Source organism: Harpia harpyja, chromosome 6 (assembly GCF_026419915.1).
Source record: "Harpia harpyja isolate bHarHar1 chromosome 6, bHarHar1 primary haplotype, whole genome shotgun sequence".
Classification (NCBI taxonomy): Eukaryota; Metazoa; Chordata; class Aves; order Accipitriformes; family Accipitridae; genus Harpia; species Harpia harpyja.
This window is the reverse complement of record NC_068945.1, coordinates 46,066,166-46,083,827: the sequence shown is the minus strand read 5'-3', so window position 1 is coordinate 46,083,827 and position 17,662 is coordinate 46,066,166. Positions and strand designations below refer to the sequence as shown.

The 17,662-nt window shown below is 40.1% G+C and overlaps 1 protein-coding gene across 4 annotated transcripts in view; it reads left to right on the top strand.

The window, feature by feature from the left end:
• WASL (WASP like actin nucleation promoting factor) overlaps positions 1-8,853 on the top strand; it is a 53,706-nt gene extending 44,853 nt beyond the window's left edge. For 3 of the 4 annotated variants that reach the window (XM_052789522.1, XM_052789525.1, XM_052789526.1), the window contains 3 exons: positions 2,291-2,811; positions 3,999-4,107; positions 6,128-8,853. In XM_052789522.1, the coding sequence (XP_052645482.1) occupies positions 2,291-2,811; positions 3,999-4,107; positions 6,128-6,189 (692 nt within the window). In that variant the 3' untranslated portion in view covers positions 6,190-8,853. The remainder of the gene's footprint in view (positions 1-2,290; positions 2,812-3,998; positions 4,108-6,127) is intronic. The other variant, XM_052789524.1, reaches the window with a different exon arrangement.
• The last annotated feature ends 8,809 nt before the right edge of the window (positions 8,854-17,662 follow it).

Below are 17,662 nucleotides of genomic sequence, written 5' to 3'. Positions count from 1 at the left end.
TAGTTAAATTGCAAACAAAATTTCAGTTACGATTTTTTTCTCAGTAAGAAATCTGTCAGTTTCGTTATATAATCTTAACTCTGTTTAAATGTTTACGGAGTTGTTGATCCCAGACTGCTGACCATAAAATTGGATTGAGAAGACTTGCATTGGAGTCTTATGACTAGTTTAAAATACTTTAAAAATACCTATTTTTCTATTATGTATGTGTTAACTTCACGTTACGGCCACTTGCATGTATGCAATTGAAAGAAAAGCTGCCTCATCTTTGACATGCATGATAATAATCTACCTCTGTGCTTTTTGATAGAGGTAGATAAAATATTCCAGTGGGTTTATCCACAATTATGTTACTTGATGTGTAGACTTTACTGCTGTTTGAAGTGTTCTTTCTCAACTGAAACACATTTTTCTGTGTTTATTGCAAGAATTTCTGTGCTTACATATTCACCCTGCTAGGATGCTGACTAGAGAGTTGCAGACACATCGTTCTGCTCAGACAGAAGTTACTTTGCTGTTTTTCCTGCCCTTTCCCTAGTTTTGGTACTGTTGGTTGTTTTTTTTAGTGACAATGCCATCATTAGATTTAAAAAACTTTTTTTGTTAATAGTGATGTACAGATGAATGTGCATTTATAAAAAACTAAATTGTTTTCTTGCTTTTGCTTGTACCATCTGTTTGGGGGAGAAGGGAGAGAGGATGAGGTAATGGTGCTCCCTCCTTGCTCCTCCTCCTGCCTCATTTCACTTCGATTGAGTTGCTGGCTGGGGTTAAACCATGACACCTTATAAAAGCTCCTGAACTCTGTTTCCACAGATTGGATGTGGCTTATCTCTCTAGATATGATGCAGATAAACCTCTTCCCCACAAGAAAACTTAAACCTTGTGTTCAAAATGCACAGACACTACAGAGTTTGGACCATGACCATGTTGTGTATCTTTCTAGTAATACAGAAAAACTGTCTGTAGTGCTTTCTGTGTAAGTTATATTTGAAAATACTGGCCTCCAATGGCCGAAAAGAAAACTACAGTCATGTCAGCGAAAAAGTGGTGGGATTTTTTTAAATCAGGAGTGTTGGCAGTATATCTCTTGGAAAATACATGAAGTTTGAGAGGAGATTCTCCCCATGTTGTTCTTTTGAAGGGATGGAAAAAACCAGCAGTTTGTGGAAATTAAGAACGTAACACGCAATTTTAGGAGGGATATGTTTCTCTAAGATGAGCAGGGAAGGAGGCACTGAGGCACTAGTGTCTCCTACTTCCTCCAAATCCCTTTTTTAGGGATATGCCCTCTGTATTCTAGTGCAGACAGCCTGCTTTCTCAGCATGTAACAGGAAGGACATAATCGAAGAGGTAAAGAAGTATCTTCTTGAGTGTAATACCTTTTTTGTTATCAAAGCATATGAAATCAAATGTGAATTTTCTTAGTTGTATGACGGCGCCTGGATCGTTAAGTAGTTATGTGCAACAACCACGCAACCTAAAGTACCATAAGCCATTAGATGCTTAATGGAAGTGGAAATGAAACGGTGCTATTTAAAATGCCATTAGCAGATCAAGTACACTTCAAGGCCACTTCATATAGAAATGATCCTGTCTGTTGAGGTAGCCCTGAAGTTGTTTCCTTTCTACGGTCCCGGCCATAAAGATGCTGTTGGAACTAATTTTTAGTAAAAGGGATTAAGAGTCACTTTATGTTGCATCATAATGCATTAGTAGGGTTTTTTTGTTACTAGAAGATGTTACTTCAAAAAAATATTTGCCTCTAATTCCCTAAATAATGGATAGTTTATAAAGTGGAAATTCTGTGTTTCACTTTAAGTGTATTTTCTAAAACCTCTTTCTCTTGCCTTCTGCCCTAGCTCAACAAAGTTTTAGAGGATTCTTTTGAAATTTTTTCTGCATTTTGTCATGAGAAATTGAAACACTGACTTAAAATACACTCAGATTATGAAGAAAATTACTACCATAGGACCAAACCAGAATTAATGACCAAGATTGTTTTGCGACTTCAATAGTCTTTTAATGTACTGCACCTGCTTCTTGCAGTGTTGATTCTTTTACAAAATACACCACAGACGTAGGGGCTATATTCGACTTGGTTTGCATTCCTATAAGCATAGCTTACGTTCAGCTGCAGTCAGCTTCATCCAGAATTGGTAGAATTTGCACAGGCACAGAGATCCTTGCAAAAGGCAAGGCGAAGCCTTTTTCCTCTTTCTGCTAGTCTCTGAAAGACTTGCGGGTATTGAGTAGCAAGTAATTGTAAATTGGTTTGTTTCGTTTCAGCTCCACCTCCACCCCCACCGTGCAGAGGAGGACCCCCACCACCGCCACCACCGCCTCCCCATAGCGCGGGCCCTCCTCCCCCCCCTGCTAGGGGCCGAGGGGCACCACCGCCACCTCCTTCCAGAGCGCCCACGGCGGCACCTCCACCCCCGCCGCCATCTCGACCTGGTGCAGCAGTGCCCCCGCCTCCTCCGAACAGGATGTATCCTCCGCCGCCGCCAGTGCATTCCTCATCCGCACCCTCCGGCCCTCCTCCTCCTCCACCACCACCCACAAGTGGGTCATCTGTTCCTCCACCACCTCCTCCTCCTCCACCCCCTCCTGGTCCACCTCCGCCACCAGGCCTTCCTTCAGAGGCTGACCACCAGCTTCCAGTTCCTGCAGGAAACAAAGCAGCACTCTTGGATCAAATCAGAGAAGGCGCTCAGTTAAAGAAAGTAGAACAGAACAGTCGACCAGTGTCCTGCTCAGGAAGAGATGCACTGTTAGACCAGATACGACAGGGTATACAGCTGAAATCCGTGAGTAAAAGCTGCTTCTTGCCTGTGTTCCCTGGGGACTTGCAGATGGCTGCAGTATTGCAGTGTGAACGGTAAACCGTGGCTCTGGTTTGGGCTGGATCATAACTTTTAGGGGTTTTGAAGTGATGCTTTAAACAGTAGTACTGAGAAAATGCTTAGAACACATATTTGCTGTAGATGAGTATTGGTGCATGAAATTATCCTTCTTTCAAACTCGCTGCTCACTTTTCAGTAAAGCTTGAAGCATAAATGCTACAATGATGATACCACAATACTGTGGCTGTAAAGAACGTTTGCAAGAACTATGAAAGATTGATGGTCTCCTGAATACTTCAGTAAAATCATCTAAACAACTGCAGGGGATGAGTTCAGCAGTAATGGCAGTGGAAGGCAAACACTAGGTTTTTTGGGTTTTTTGGTTTTTTCTTTTGGTCTGTCTTTCTGTCTGTCTGTCTCCCTCCCCGCCCCCATCTTAAAATGGACCTGTGGTCTGCAGACGCTGAGGCTTGTAAGGAGGTGGCTGCCTGAGTCTGGAAAAGTGCCACCCATGAGGGATGCTTCTGCTGTTCCTGCTGCAGCTCAGGCTATCAGGCTATTACTGTTACTGTTTTTTTCTTGATGTCACTGAATATCTTCAAAATAATTTTGCCTGTAGGTCTTTTTTTTTTTTTTTTTTTTTTTTTGTCACGCTTCTGCACTTGAGGCTTCTGATGTAAAAAGTGTGAGAGCATGTTAATATTTATTGGCCATTACAGGGATGCAGTATCAAAGTCTATTACTTTCAGAAGTGATTATCAACACAAAGCAGACCTGGTTAACAAACCCAAACAAGAAAAAATATTTTGTGGTATATACCAACGATAAAATAAATAATGATTCTGCAGCCACACAAGTCATGCTTGTACAACCATATTAAGAAGCTTTCCTTTAGCTGAGCGTTCACTTCATGATAGTCAGAGCTGAAATATTTAATATTGAGTATGGACTAACTACAGTTGTATCATATGGCAAAAGAGGAAAGGTTGACTTCTGTATAAATAACTTAGCCTGAGCTGAAGAAACAAACTGCAGTTTCACTCTTCCTTCTGGCTGAAAATAAACTCATTAATCTTATAAGAAAGTTTGTCTCGAAATACATCGGTTCTGTTTTGCTAATTGCATCTTTCTACTGTATCCTTTTTTCCAAGGTATCTGATGGTCAGGAGAGTGCACCACCTACACCTGCACCCACCTCAGGAATTGTGGGTGCATTAATGGAAGTTATGCAGAAAAGGAGCAAAGCCATTCATTCTTCAGGTGAGTCTGATGGAATTTTTGTGACCACATGGTATCAGGTTTTGAAGAGTTAACGCTTCTATTTGACATAAAATGCTGTTGGGAAAAAGCATGGATTTCAGCATATAGTCCAATACAGAACACTCTAGGCAGACCCCTAGTGATGGGTTGAATGGTTACTTCCTGCTACTTTGAATTACTGGTGTAGTTTGCAGTAATACTGAATTAAAAATTACTAACCAAGGTTAATATCCTTATAAGGATTTTTTTTATTATGTTTTTTTTTACAACTGAATTATTTTTATCCACTAGAAGTCTGATGAAATAAGTTGTCAAAATGTTTTGGAAGGAAGGTTTTTAATGCTTTCTGTTTCTAGAAGCCAAAGCACTTGGAAAAGATTCATGCTCTTAAAACTGTGGCTTCCATTGTGCTTTGGATGCCATCTGCTGGATAATAATCAGATAACTAGTGTTACTTGACTAGTCCCACACTAGTACTGAATCGACTTTTCACACTTCAGTGCTTGGAAAAAATAAGGCTGCAAGAGGATTTGCATTTCTCAAATACCAGCTTGTAATAAATGCAGTTCAGTAGCTGCAGTGCAGCTGTTTGGTTACATCTCTTTTGTTTAGGCTCTGATATATTTTTCTTCCAGAGCTTGCCTTGATACTAAAACCACGGTTGCAGTCTGCAGACCATTTGACTAAGTGCAATATAGTTTGTTGATTTGCTGCCCTATGTAGTAATCTCCAATTTTGGTACTTACATAAATTAAATATCGGAAGGGTACTAAATACAGCATTTTCCTAGGGAACGTGTCATGGTTTAACCCCAGCCAGCAACTAAGCACCACACAGCCACTCACTCACTCCCCCCCACCCAGTGGGATGGGGGAGAGAATTGGAAAAAAAAAAAAAAAAAAAAAAAAGTAAAACTTGTGGGTTGAGATACGAACAGTTTAATAGAACAGAGAAGAAGAAACTAATAATGATAACAACAATAATAAAATGACAATAATAATAATAAAAGGATTGGAATATACAAGTGATGCACAATGCAGTTGCTCACCACCTGCTGACTGATGCCCAGTTAGTTCCTGAGCAGCAGTTCCCCCCAGCCCCTCTCCCGCCAGTTTATGTACTGGGCATGACATCATATGGTATGGAAATACCCCTTTGGCCAGTTTGGGTCAGCTGCCCTGGCTGTGTCCCCTCCCACCTTCTTGTGCCCCTCCAGCCTTCTTGCTGGCTGGGCACGAGAAGCTGAAAAATCCTTGACTTGTTGCTAAGTAGTGTTTAGACTAAACTGAAAACATCAGTGTGTCATCAATATTCTTCTCATACCAAACCCAAAACATAGCACTATACCAGCTACTAGGAAGACAATTAACTCTATCCCAGCCAAAACCAGGACAGAAGGAAATGCTCTTGCCTAACAAGTAGTTTAATTTTAACAGGCTACAATTTTTTAAATTATGATACATATAAAAATAGTGGTAGGCTGAATGAAGTTAACAACCAACATTGATGTTGAAGTTGGTGTGCATTACACAGCTTAGAATATTCCAGTAACCACAATGGTCTTTAGCTCACAGGTTTTTTTATCTGCTTGTACAGTAAACAGCAATCCCATTAAGTAGTAAACCTGGGGAAGAAGTTCTTACGTTTCAGAAATTAATCTGTCCTTGAAGCTTAAAACCCAGTATGGAACAAGCTGGCCACTCTCACATTCTCTAAGAAAGAGTAGTAAGTTTTAAATGAGAAATTCTGATTCTTTTTCTCGTAGCAGAAAACAAGATACATTTTTTTTCCTACCTGGGGAATGGAATGAGAAAGGAAACAAGTTAAACTTAACTTTCAGCCAGTATCTATCTAAACTGAATGTCATGTCTAGAAATCTTAAAATAGAGTATTACCAAATGTATTGTCGTGACCTCCTTGAACTGATTGTTCTGTTCTCAGAAAGTTGTGGGAGAAATCAATACCACTTTTGTCATGTTAATTCAGTGCATGCAAGTGACTTGTTTTTTTTGTCTTACAGATGAAGATGAGGATGAAGATGATGAAGAAGACTTTGAGGATGATGACGAATGGGATGATTGATCATATATATTATATATATATATTTTTTAAGGTGAATGATATACTAAACACTACTTTCTGTCTATGGATTCTGTAAAATTATCATGTAAATGTTCTACCAATTTGCTGTATATTTTTGTTGCCTTTTGCTTTTTTATTAATCTGTGCAATACCTCATTTAATCTGTAAAGGTTTGTCATAATCCTCTACAAAGCTACTCCCTGTTAATGTGTGCAAGTTTACACCTGGATGATCATGTACATGTGAATACTTTCCATTCCATCAATAAGGGAGTTTAAATGTAATATGTGAGACTGACAAAAACCTTAATGTAATTTAGTTATAATGCAAGAAGGAAAACACTATTTTCATACCCTACTTTTTCTGTATCTAAATTTCTTATTAAAACCTAGTATAGCACTATGTTCTTTAAGTGATGCAGCTCTTAGTTTATTTAGCCCCTTCATTTCAAATGCAATGCTACATGAATGTTGAGGCTGGTTTATACTATTGCATGGTTTCAAATACATCACAACATTGCAGTTCAAATCTTAGCAATATGCTTTACATAAAACAAAATCACTACAGAAATGCACAACTAGTTGTGAAGATTACCTTGCCCTAACTGTAGCAATACTGACTGCTATTGAACAGCAGTGGTAATTAAATCCTTCAATTAGGGAACTCTCTATCTGAAGCTGAACAGGGTGGCTTTATGTTGTAATAGTGGTAAAAGCATCTTTGATGCAGAGAAGTTCAGTCTTTTTTTTTTTTTTTTCCTTCCCAGCTCTTACTTTCAGAATGAAGAAGTGTAAATTACTGGGGGCTATACTGGAGGCTGGCAATTGCTACAGTTTGATTTATTTTTTAAATCAATTTTATGTGGTTTTCAGGCTGAAGGGCTGCGTTTAATGCTTGCTTCAATAATGTTTAATTACTTTTTTAAATTTGTAGGACATTGGTGTATTAATAAAGTAAACATAAGTGGTATTACTTTGCAGTCTTTGCGTTATGGTACTCAACAAATGCTGAAACACCAATCCTACATCCATAAAGTTGGAAAGCCATTAACTCAGAATATACACTTTGAATAAGTACTGAACTTTATGGCAATGTTCTGTCTTCGTATGTTGGCTTTAAGACCAAGGGTTGTGATGAAGATCAAGAACCTGATTCACAGGAGTAGTATTTGAGTAAGTGGACAGAAAATGGGATTCTCATTTCACAGCTTGCACATTTATATAAGTTGTACTTTGTAGTGCAGTAAACATTGGCATATCTGCCTATTACAAAATACTAATCTGTGCTATGTGGGTATTTAATATCTGCAGCATTAATTACTGTACTTACTGTAACTTTCAGGTAGAAAATCTTTTTAAAAACCACGTTATCTGACATGGAATGTTTAGTTAAGTCAGTCATATTTGGAGCGTAGTTAATGCATAGTGTCCTGGGTCTTTGACTGTAGTCAAGCTATCAAACTAAATTTAAGTTATCGGAATTGCATTGACTGAAACCCAGCGTTGACCTGATCTTGACAGGCTGGACCTGCATGATACAGCTTGGATTTCTAACCCAGTTATAACTTAGTCTTTAGCAAATTAATTTAGTCATACGAGAAGAAAGGAAAGTTGCTGAAAAGTAGTGGGAGAGGTAAGGTTGTAGTTAAATTATTCAGAGGATGCTAACTTCCTTCTAAGGGTAATTTAAGCACATAACTTGAGGAAAAAAATTTCCAAGTGGTCTCACTTTCTTGCGGTAACTTTCGCATTGCCCTCTGCTGCTAGAAACACTTCCTACTAGCTTTGCTGCTGTAATGGCTTGAGCATTGGATCAAGTGCAAGTGCAGCCTGGGGTAGCTAATGGCAGTGGAGTTAAGAACTTGTGTATAAGGAAAATATTTGTATGGCTTTCATATAACTTCTGGCACTGCTCCCTTATTTTTTATTGCATATAGGGCATTTTAAGATTAAGCAGATGAGGCCTAGTGGTTTTCCTAACATGCTACTTACTAGACATGTTTAGCTGTTATGTTCCCAGAATTGGAATTTCTGTAATATAGTTAACTATTAAGCATCACAGTTCATTAATCAAACTTCTATTCCACGTTTTGGGAGCTCTGAAGTTACCTTATTGAATAAAACCTTGATTTGTAGATACTGGCCAAAGAAAGCTTCTGGGTTTTCTATTTCTTTTTCTTCATGCAAAAAGTACACTCACATTCTGTGGTGTCCAGGTTAATATTTACTTTAAAGTAGTGTTTGTACATGATAAATTTCAGGCATAAAGACTGCAATGGCAGTTAAGTTAGTCATAACTGCATGCTTCAGCACTCCGCCACTTGCACTATGAGCAGAAGATAGCATTTCATGATACTGGTGCATTGTTGCTAAACATTGTAATGAAGGCCTCTCTTATATAATCTGGTTAAATGACTGTCCGGATAGCCGATAGCCTTAGCAATTAACAAACTAGCATGAGGCTTTTGTATCTCAACACTCTATGTGCATAGACAATATCAGCTAGCCACTTGTACGTATGAAATCCGTAAGAACTTCTCAATCATTCAGTTTTCCATTTATCGAACTGAAATTTTTAGTATGTGAATTTTTGAAATGTACAGTGAATAGGATGTTGCACTGGTGGCAATTCATCATGGAGCATAATAAAATTAATTTGACCCAACTAGTGTAAAACTGTGTGGTTTTTAAGTGCTAATTGTGGCACAGCTTTTAAAATAGATCTGCATATTGATTACACACTTTAAAAGTAACTTTGGTCGCCTAGCCAAGTTCACAAAGCAGTAAATAGCCGCTGTCAAATCGCAGTAGTTTTCATGTCTATGGAAAGTTGGATTGTGCTAGCGAATAAACACAATGAGTAAGAATGTGACACCCTGTCCTCCTGGCAGATCTTGCGGCGGCTCAGCAGCCTCCCTGGAAACAGCTAGTGCTGCAGGCAAGTGCAATAATCCAGCAACAGTTCAAGGTCAAACAAACATGGCTTCGTTAATAAACACTCTAGAAGGAGTACTAAATAGTTAACTCTTGTCAATGAATGCTCTGACTTAGGAGGGTTTTACAGATGCATATCTTTGTCTTGCATGTTGTGATGTTTGAGCTTGGGACACTTCAGCAGTCTGCTCTCCTCCACTAAAGCAGCTGAAGAGTCCAGCATTTCAAATTTTTATCTGGGGTACACTTTCTTTTGAAGTTCAGTACTTCTCTGCTTTTTAGGCCTTAAGTGCAAGGGAAAGTTGGAATTGTTACTTACAGGGTGTGCTGAGGTATATAATTATTTCCTCTCCACTTACTGAACAGAAGCTTAAAACATGCTTTTGAAAGGAGGCTTTTCTTTCCATTTTTTTATTTGACAATGGTTACTTTCCCAGTGTAAGATGTATGTGAAGGGGAAAAAGGAGGAAGGATCCTTTTGTTTTTGTTTAAGACTGTTACCAATGCATTGCAACAGCCTTTATCTAATCATTAGAGGAATTCCTGGTCTAATTAAAGTCCCTGAAGCTTAAGTACAGTGATAAGCAGCTTTATTTATAGAAAAGTGAAAATGGTTTAGGGAAGCTTAGGAGATTCTAAACCTCTGTCTCTCAAAGGACCGGTGTTAACCTCTAGCCCTGCAGTAAGGGCTCCTGTTGCTATGTATTTGTTTACTGCCTGGGGTTTTCTTGTGAGAAGAAGGAAAGGGTAGGGTAGTACGAACTAGAACATGAGCTGTGGAGGTTTAATGTCCACGTTTAAGCCTGACACTTCTCTCTAAGGTAGTATTTGAAAGTTTGGGGATATTTATACAGTTGTGGAAGAGACTTTTTGATCGCCAAACTGGTATGGCATGTCTGCTGTTTTGTGCTTGAAAAAATAAACCATTAGTTGTTTGAAATCACAGATTTGAAGTTAATGCAGATACATCTTGAGAAGTAGAATCGTTGCATCAATATTGAAATAGAAATAATGAGTTGTTTTCTGACAAATTTTGTCAGGCTGAGTTTTACAGTATTTGTGGAGGAAGCTGCTAAAATGAGCTAGAATAGTAATTTACCAGGTATTCAAATTTTTCTCTAATGTAGCTTTGGGTAATACCTGCAGGACTTACCCACCTATAAACAGCTTAATACACACCTGAAATTGTGAAGCTTGATATTTTATATTTATTGTGGTTTTTATCTGTTAGTACTGACAAACATACTTAAAGGCCTTTTTGCTAATGCTCTAAAGAGTTTTTGGAGTCTTTTTGGAGTGAAATTCTTGAGCCATTACTTCATGTGTGTGTTTTTTCCCTCCCTGAAGCTTAATCATCTTTTCTGAGTTTTGTTACTCAAGCAGCATGAATTTTAAACTTGTTACTTGAGGATTAGATGAGGGGTTGTAAGGTTTTCTGAAGAAAAAACTTCAGAGAAGTTTTAAAAAAACAGAACAAGTTCAAAACCAGCCATAACCCGTGTTATATTTTTGTACATACCAGCTGGGGGACACAATACGATCTGGAGTTTAAAGCTTAAGAAATATGATCATCCTTGTATCGTATATCAGGCACAAAGTATTTGCTTAAATGACATCAGCAGGCACGCAAAATCAGGAATCGGCTCTTCTGGGTGTTGATGCCAAAAACCAGGCAACTGCCAGAGCAGTTGAGCTGGATTTGGAGCCCTTTGCTGGTAGATACGGCTCTCCCAGATGCTCAGGATACAAGGTACACAGACTGTCGAGAAACCTGCATCCTTTTTTTTTTCTTTTTTGTTTTACTAGATAGAATTTTTCTGGTTACAATAGTCTTTTGGACCAAAACAGTGCTTATTTCATCATCAAGGGAAGAAATGTTCCTCAGCGTGTAGTCCTTTGTCAGGGTTATGCCTGTTCAACTGTCAGCAGAGAACCTGTCTTTATTTTTAACTTCAGAATGAAATGGAAAAAGCGGCCTAGACCCAGTTAATAAACACGTTTTCTGTGGTTAGTCTCCTGAGGGTAATATCTGTAAGCGTGAAAGGCAAATGGCTAAAGCAGAAATCTGCTAGGTAGTAGCATTCTCTTTCGAAATCCTACCTCAAGAATTGTTTTCACCACTAGTAGCTTTAGTACCTAATCCTTAGAGAGTATATTACTAAAACTTACTGCTGTCCCCAAGACAGGCAAGAGGAAGAGTAGTTCTGGGGAGAGCAAGCGAGCCCCTCTGCTGCCGGTCGTGTTAAACAGCACTCAGGCCTGCGTTTTGTGGTTTTGATCATGCTAGTAGTGGGATATCTGGTACAAAACCAAATAGCAAGCTCTTTGTATCAAAGTTGGTGCCGAGAGCACATGACAGGGAAGATACAGACCATGATATTGCTGTTGGGTTTGGTTTTGAAATGGGGATGCCTTTGATTAGTTCTCAGCATCCCATCCAGCTCCTATCTAGGTGTGCTGCCCTTTTCATTTGTGAGTCAATATGATTCCTGGATGGAAAGCATAGCAGGATGGTACCTAGACCTTTTCATTTCTTCGCCATGTCTATAATTTGCCAAACAGAAATAATACATCTTTAGAAGTATTTCTAGATGAGTTTTCTAAAACTTCTGTCTGAATGGCATACTGTGGTTTGGAGAGGGAAATGCTGATTTTCTTGGCAGGAGGTCTCCCTGCAGACTCTCTACTCTTAGAAAAGTATTTGAATATGGCACATTACGTTGCTAATCTTCTCCTCATCCAGGCAACCCATCACATGTGGGTTACTCCTTGTGGAGAAAATACTTCTTAAAAACCTACTGTGTATTCCTTATGAATTACTCTAATTCTAATGCAAGCTATCAGATAAAGCAGAATTCTTTTCAGCCTAGGAAAAAAGGAAAGTACCAACAAAACTTAAGATCTCAGCCAGCAAGATGCCTGGGAAGGCAGCACAGCCCTACTAGGTTTTTTTAGTGGCCAAAATGGAGATAAATACATAGCAAGAGTGTTCAGAGACCCTATAAAAACATAAAAAAAATCTGATTGCAAGTCTGTGAAAGGATCAATAGAGTCCAGTAAAGCAAGATGAAGAAAAACTGTGTGAAATCATTCTGTAATGTTTAAAGGATCCCTTTTGTGCTGTAACATCCTCCATGCTGGCCTTACAGGAGCTGGGATACTCTTCGGACTCCTGCTAAACTAATGTCCTACCCAGATAACTGAAGTGTCTCTTTCTCACAGATACATTATCACATCTCAGCCCTTACTACTCTTGGCCATTCTGGTCTTCGCTACCAATTCGTTATTCCTGGACAGCTCTCCAAACTCATCATAAAAACACAGTTAGCACAATTGCCTATTGCTGAAGAATACTCGGAGATATCAAATGACCAGTAGAGAAAGCTTTGTGCTGATTGCTCTGACGAGCAACATGAGATGGGTTGCTGGTCAAAGGATAGCTGTTATCCAAGATGCATTCTTCAAGGAGTCAACACCACATAGATCACTGCTGGCATAGAAAACAAAAAAATACTGGAATCTTTCATTGCTGCTGGGCATGTTGCCTGGTTTATCGTGTGAGCTGACTCTCTACACTATGGGCCTCAGGAAATCACGTGGACCTTGGGCAGTGACTGGTCAGGATGATCATCATTGACCAACTGGGCTACCTTCAGCTACGCTGCAGTGGAGAAGATTTGGTAAGACTGTGTATTCTGCCATGTAGAAATGAATTGTCACACTTACCTGTAGACAATGTATCTGTTTCTTGAAAGGCTGTAGCTGCAACCCCCTGACTGAAATCAAATGCTGTGGTAGTTGAAGTTGTTAGCTGTGTTCCTTGTGTTTTCACTGACAGAACAGCCTTTTTGTTGGTCCTGAAATCCTCCAGAAGTGTGATACAGTATGAGATCATTACAGATCTTCATGGTTCCTGACTTGCCAATAAAACTAGATTATATGCTTCCTTATGTCCGTCCCCAAGCCATTTTCAGCACTAAGCCTTGTACCTTTGGCCCGTTCTTCAGATGTTCCCTCTCTGCTTAAATAGAACTAGTGCATTCTGGAAGACAGTAAAAGGTCAATCTATCTGAATATTTGTCATCTTGTCCATTCTTGGCCATAAAACTCATTCAGCTTGTTAGCAGGAGGATAGTGCCCTGGATGGAGCTGCTGCTGTGTGTGGCAGAAGCATCTTGTCTAACCTCTATCTCTTGGTGCTCTTGGAGGTGACTCCAAAGACTGGTGGCCATCAGGGAGGACTGTCTGCGTGGGGTAGCTCAGCAGTGTGTACAGAAACCTGTAGTGAACACGGTGGGAGTCATGTCCCCGTGCAGCAGGCCCCATGGCTCAGCGTTCAAGAGATTTAGCTGTATTCTCTCTCAGAAATAGATGATGTGTTACTGAGAAATCAGGCTAGGATGCATCCCAAAGTAGGCTCCTACATTTGTCCAACTCGGTCACGCTTCAGACTCTGTTTATCTCCATGGGCTGTAAATAGAGCGTAGACACCCATTGAGCAGGTAGGCATCCATACTTCAGACACTTAGATGTAGGTATCTTACCTGATTCCAGATCTCACCCCAGCTTGCCCGGTGCCTCAGTTGCCCATCTGTGTAATGGTGGCAACAGTGTATCAAAAGTGACCCATATAAATACATATAGACCATGGTACTTCAGTCCAGACACCTGACACTTAAAATATTTTCAAATGCCATTTTACTTGTTAAAATGTATTTATCTCAATTCTCAGAACAAAAACATTAAATAAGACTTCTTTCATTCTACTAGGCCTGGTTTTTGAATCAGTAGCCATTCTTAAGTTCTCGAAAAACAAAACCCACCTGAATCGTGTCTGTAAACCAGAGTTAATCTGAACAGTTCAATTATCTGTGCATGCAAATAGTGGGTTATACTCTAGTGTTGCCTTAAACTGCTTTTGAATTTAATATCTCCTGTGTGATGAGAACACTGGAAAGAAAGCCACAGCATGCAGTTCTCCTCGGATTTGGTTTTAAGAAACTAAAAAAGTTTTAATAAACTGTGAAAAACATGAGTTTGGGGACTTAAAGTTATAAAGCAGTTGCTAATCCCGTGGTTTGCAAGTGAAATGTGCTCGGCGCATTTGCAGCACACCCTCTCCCAGCAGCTCCTGTCGGGAGCACTGCGCTGTGATTGACGGTGTCAGAAGCTTAACTGATCCTGAACAGGGAGTCCTTGCCAGGGCGAGCCGCCCGAGCCCCGGTGCTGATTGGCAAGCAAACCTGCCCAAGATTATTGCAGGCAGCGTTTGTACGAGCGGCAGCAGCTATGTATGGCCCTATCGTATGGCCACTCGGCTCTGCCTATTTAATGTGTCGGACTTCCTTGCTGATTGGCTATGAACGGTCACGCGTTTCTCCCTAAATATGTAAAGAACATTAGTTTCATGCATGCAAGTCATTATAAAATCTCAGGAATCGGTGCCTCTTCTGAATCCCTGCAGGTCTGCAAGACGGAAGGGTGCAGCAGTGCTGCTGCCACACTTTCAGAAAGCTCAGGGGCCTCGGAAGATTTTAAGTACAGGAGACATTCTGTTTATGGCTTGGATTTACTGCAGCTCCGTGTGCGCTGGCTCCTGCTGGTTTCGTCTTACTACCTCGTCTCTCTCTATCGTCTTGGTTTGAAAGGGGCCATCCTGTTTTCGTCAGGGTGCACGTTAAAGCTCTGACTTTATTTGAGGAAAGGCAGCCAATAGCTTTGAAGTGTGTGATAGTATTTTTGCTGTGGAATGACAGTCACACTCTATATCCCCAACCTCTCTGATCATCACAGGACATTCAGAGAAATTGTGACTGGATGTGGCTGAAATCAGATTGATTTACTTTCCTCTATTAAATTTCTTTTTTGCTATTTGCACTTGATAAGTACTACAGCCACAGGGTAAAAATGTGTCAGTTATTTCAGCTGTACAATGTGATCCATGCTTACTTAAAACTGTTGGACTTGCCATATATTTTAAGATGCCAACTAAGATTTTATTAATCTTTCCGCATAATTTTCGGTGAACAGCTGCACTGTCAACTTAGAGAGGTCTTCCAAGAAACACAAGGGCAAATGTAGCTCTTTAAATCTGACCTCCTGTTTTATTACTATGAAGACAGTTGGGTTCTAATTTAGCAGCATCTATTTTGCAGTATTAAAGAAAGAAAAAAGAAAAAAAAATATTGTCTTTTGTGTTGCTAATTTGACTGAAACTGGCAACATGTTTCAGCCCAATGCAACTTCTTAAGGTCTTGCTAAACAGAAGCCCATAGACGTACTAACCCCGAAGTTTTTCATTCAGATTAAATATTGGTTATTCTCTGCATGAGTGTGCCAGCGTTTTGTTCAGGACCTCTAAGTATTTTCCTAACACTAACCAGAGTGGACTGCAAGAGGTTCTGTAAAGGGTTCAGGCGATAGAATGTTACTGCTCAAGTTGCAAATAGGGAAGGCTCATTTCACCAATGCTTTTGCAGAATTTTGTGATAAAGGTACATGCTCTACCCATTGCTCCTTATTTCCAGCAGCATTGCATTTTACCCAGTCATGAAATCTTTTCACCAAGCTGTATTTAGAACTACTACACTGGAGTGAAGTCATAGTATGGGCTCAATCAGTCAAACTGTTGGGATGTTCTGGAAATAGATGGGATGGGAGCTCTGCAACAGCAAACGTAGCAGTACGGCAGTACTTAACTGGCAGTAGTCTCAGTCTCAGAGAGCAACATGTGTTTAATTGGTGTGATACTTCAACCACAGGTTTGCTAAGGAATACCGCTATTAGTTTGTAGAGTGAGTCCCTATAGGGTTAGTTTTTATAATGTTCACTGAACAGCTCTCATGTACCATCGCTATCTGCTGGAGACACATGGCCTAGGATTGTCTGCATTTCATCGCTGTTTCCTCTTAAATGTATGATATCTCAGAGAAGAACATAGCTGATGTACAAAACATAAGGTTACATTGGAGATGGGAGCATCTGAAGCGATCTGCACAGTATGTACAATGAAAGCCCCCAGACTTCTCTCCCTGGGGCACATGGGCGATTGGCAGAATTCACAGAGCAGAAACAAAAGACTGGAATTACAGGCTTGAGAAGGGATTTGTTAGGCTATCTGAGGCAGTGCCCCATTACACAGAAAGACATCAGTCTGTACAAGAATATATCAAGAGATCCACAAGTTCATATTACAGTTTTGGCAATTCTTGCAAGCTGGCAAAACATTTGGCCTTTGTAACGGGGCAATTGTTTGGCTGTCCGGAGGCTGGAGCTGCAGAAAGAAAGGACATACCCCTACGGTACTGGAGAAGGCATTTAAAATAAAAATTAGGCTGATTCTGCATGCTGCATTATATTCATCAAATTCTTCTGATAGAGAATTTTTAATACCAGAACAAACTTACTTTCTCCTCTGAGTTGCAATTACGTATTTTGTATGTGGTGCAGGTGATTATGTAGCTGCTTTCCAATTAAATCTGTAAAAGAGATTTTTAGAATACAGAAAAGCAGCAAATCTATATTAAAAATGCTTTGTGGATTTTTTTCCTTCAAAGAAATTAATGCTGAAGAACATTTATTTAGATTCATAGTGGAAGTTTCAGTTTTATCTTCCTTTATCCACCAGAGAAACCTCTCGTTTATGTTCATCACATTTCCAGCCACCAGGACAGGACCCTCTACCTGAAACACATTCAGGGATTTAAAAGCCTGTGTGATGTCTGCTAGGAAGTACATTCTTCATCAGTAGTGCGACATAAGATGAAAGATGTCTTATTTTTTGTTCTGGTTCAGAGCCAGTGGGAAGGAAAAGCAGCTTGATGGAGCTTTGATTCAGACTATCTTCATGGTTTAGGCTTGGCTTTTCCTTACCTCATGTACTTACATCTCCCATGACCCGAGCAATGCCAGATGAAGATTAAAGGGGAAAGAAAAGGTTGCAGGGTGTCTTTTGACATGACAATGTGGAGCCCAGCACAGAGGTGTGTGAGGAAAGGACTGACACTGATGAGAGCACCCTGAGCACAAGCTGATAACACTTGGATCACACTGAGTGTGTCTCTGAGAGAGTTATTAAACAGACAAATGTCCCAAAGCACACATGGAAAAAAGCAAGCCTCTTCTACGCAAAACACTGAAATGAAGGGAAGGAGTGGAAGGAGAAAATAGAAGTGGTGGGCCATGCTTCCTCCATAATTTTGAAACTGGTAATTGGAGGAATGGGAAGAGACATGCAAAGGAAAAGAAAAACTGACCATAGTTAAACCTTTCTTGGTGCCGTGCAGCATGGAGGCCAAGCTGGTGAGGCTGCCCTTCGAGAGAGGAGTCTGATCGCTGGCAGCCAGTGCCCGCCTCCATCTCACAGCAAGGTGATCCCTCACATACTGCTTGCTGGAAAAGCAAATAAAGGGATACAGCATCCTTAGTGCCTCATATATTTTTATGCAGCCTTCCCCCATGTAATGCAGTGGGAGTTCTGCTCACAAGCAGCCGTGCTGAGACCGTACAGTAATTCTGCCGCTGGTTAGCTCAGTGTTTGT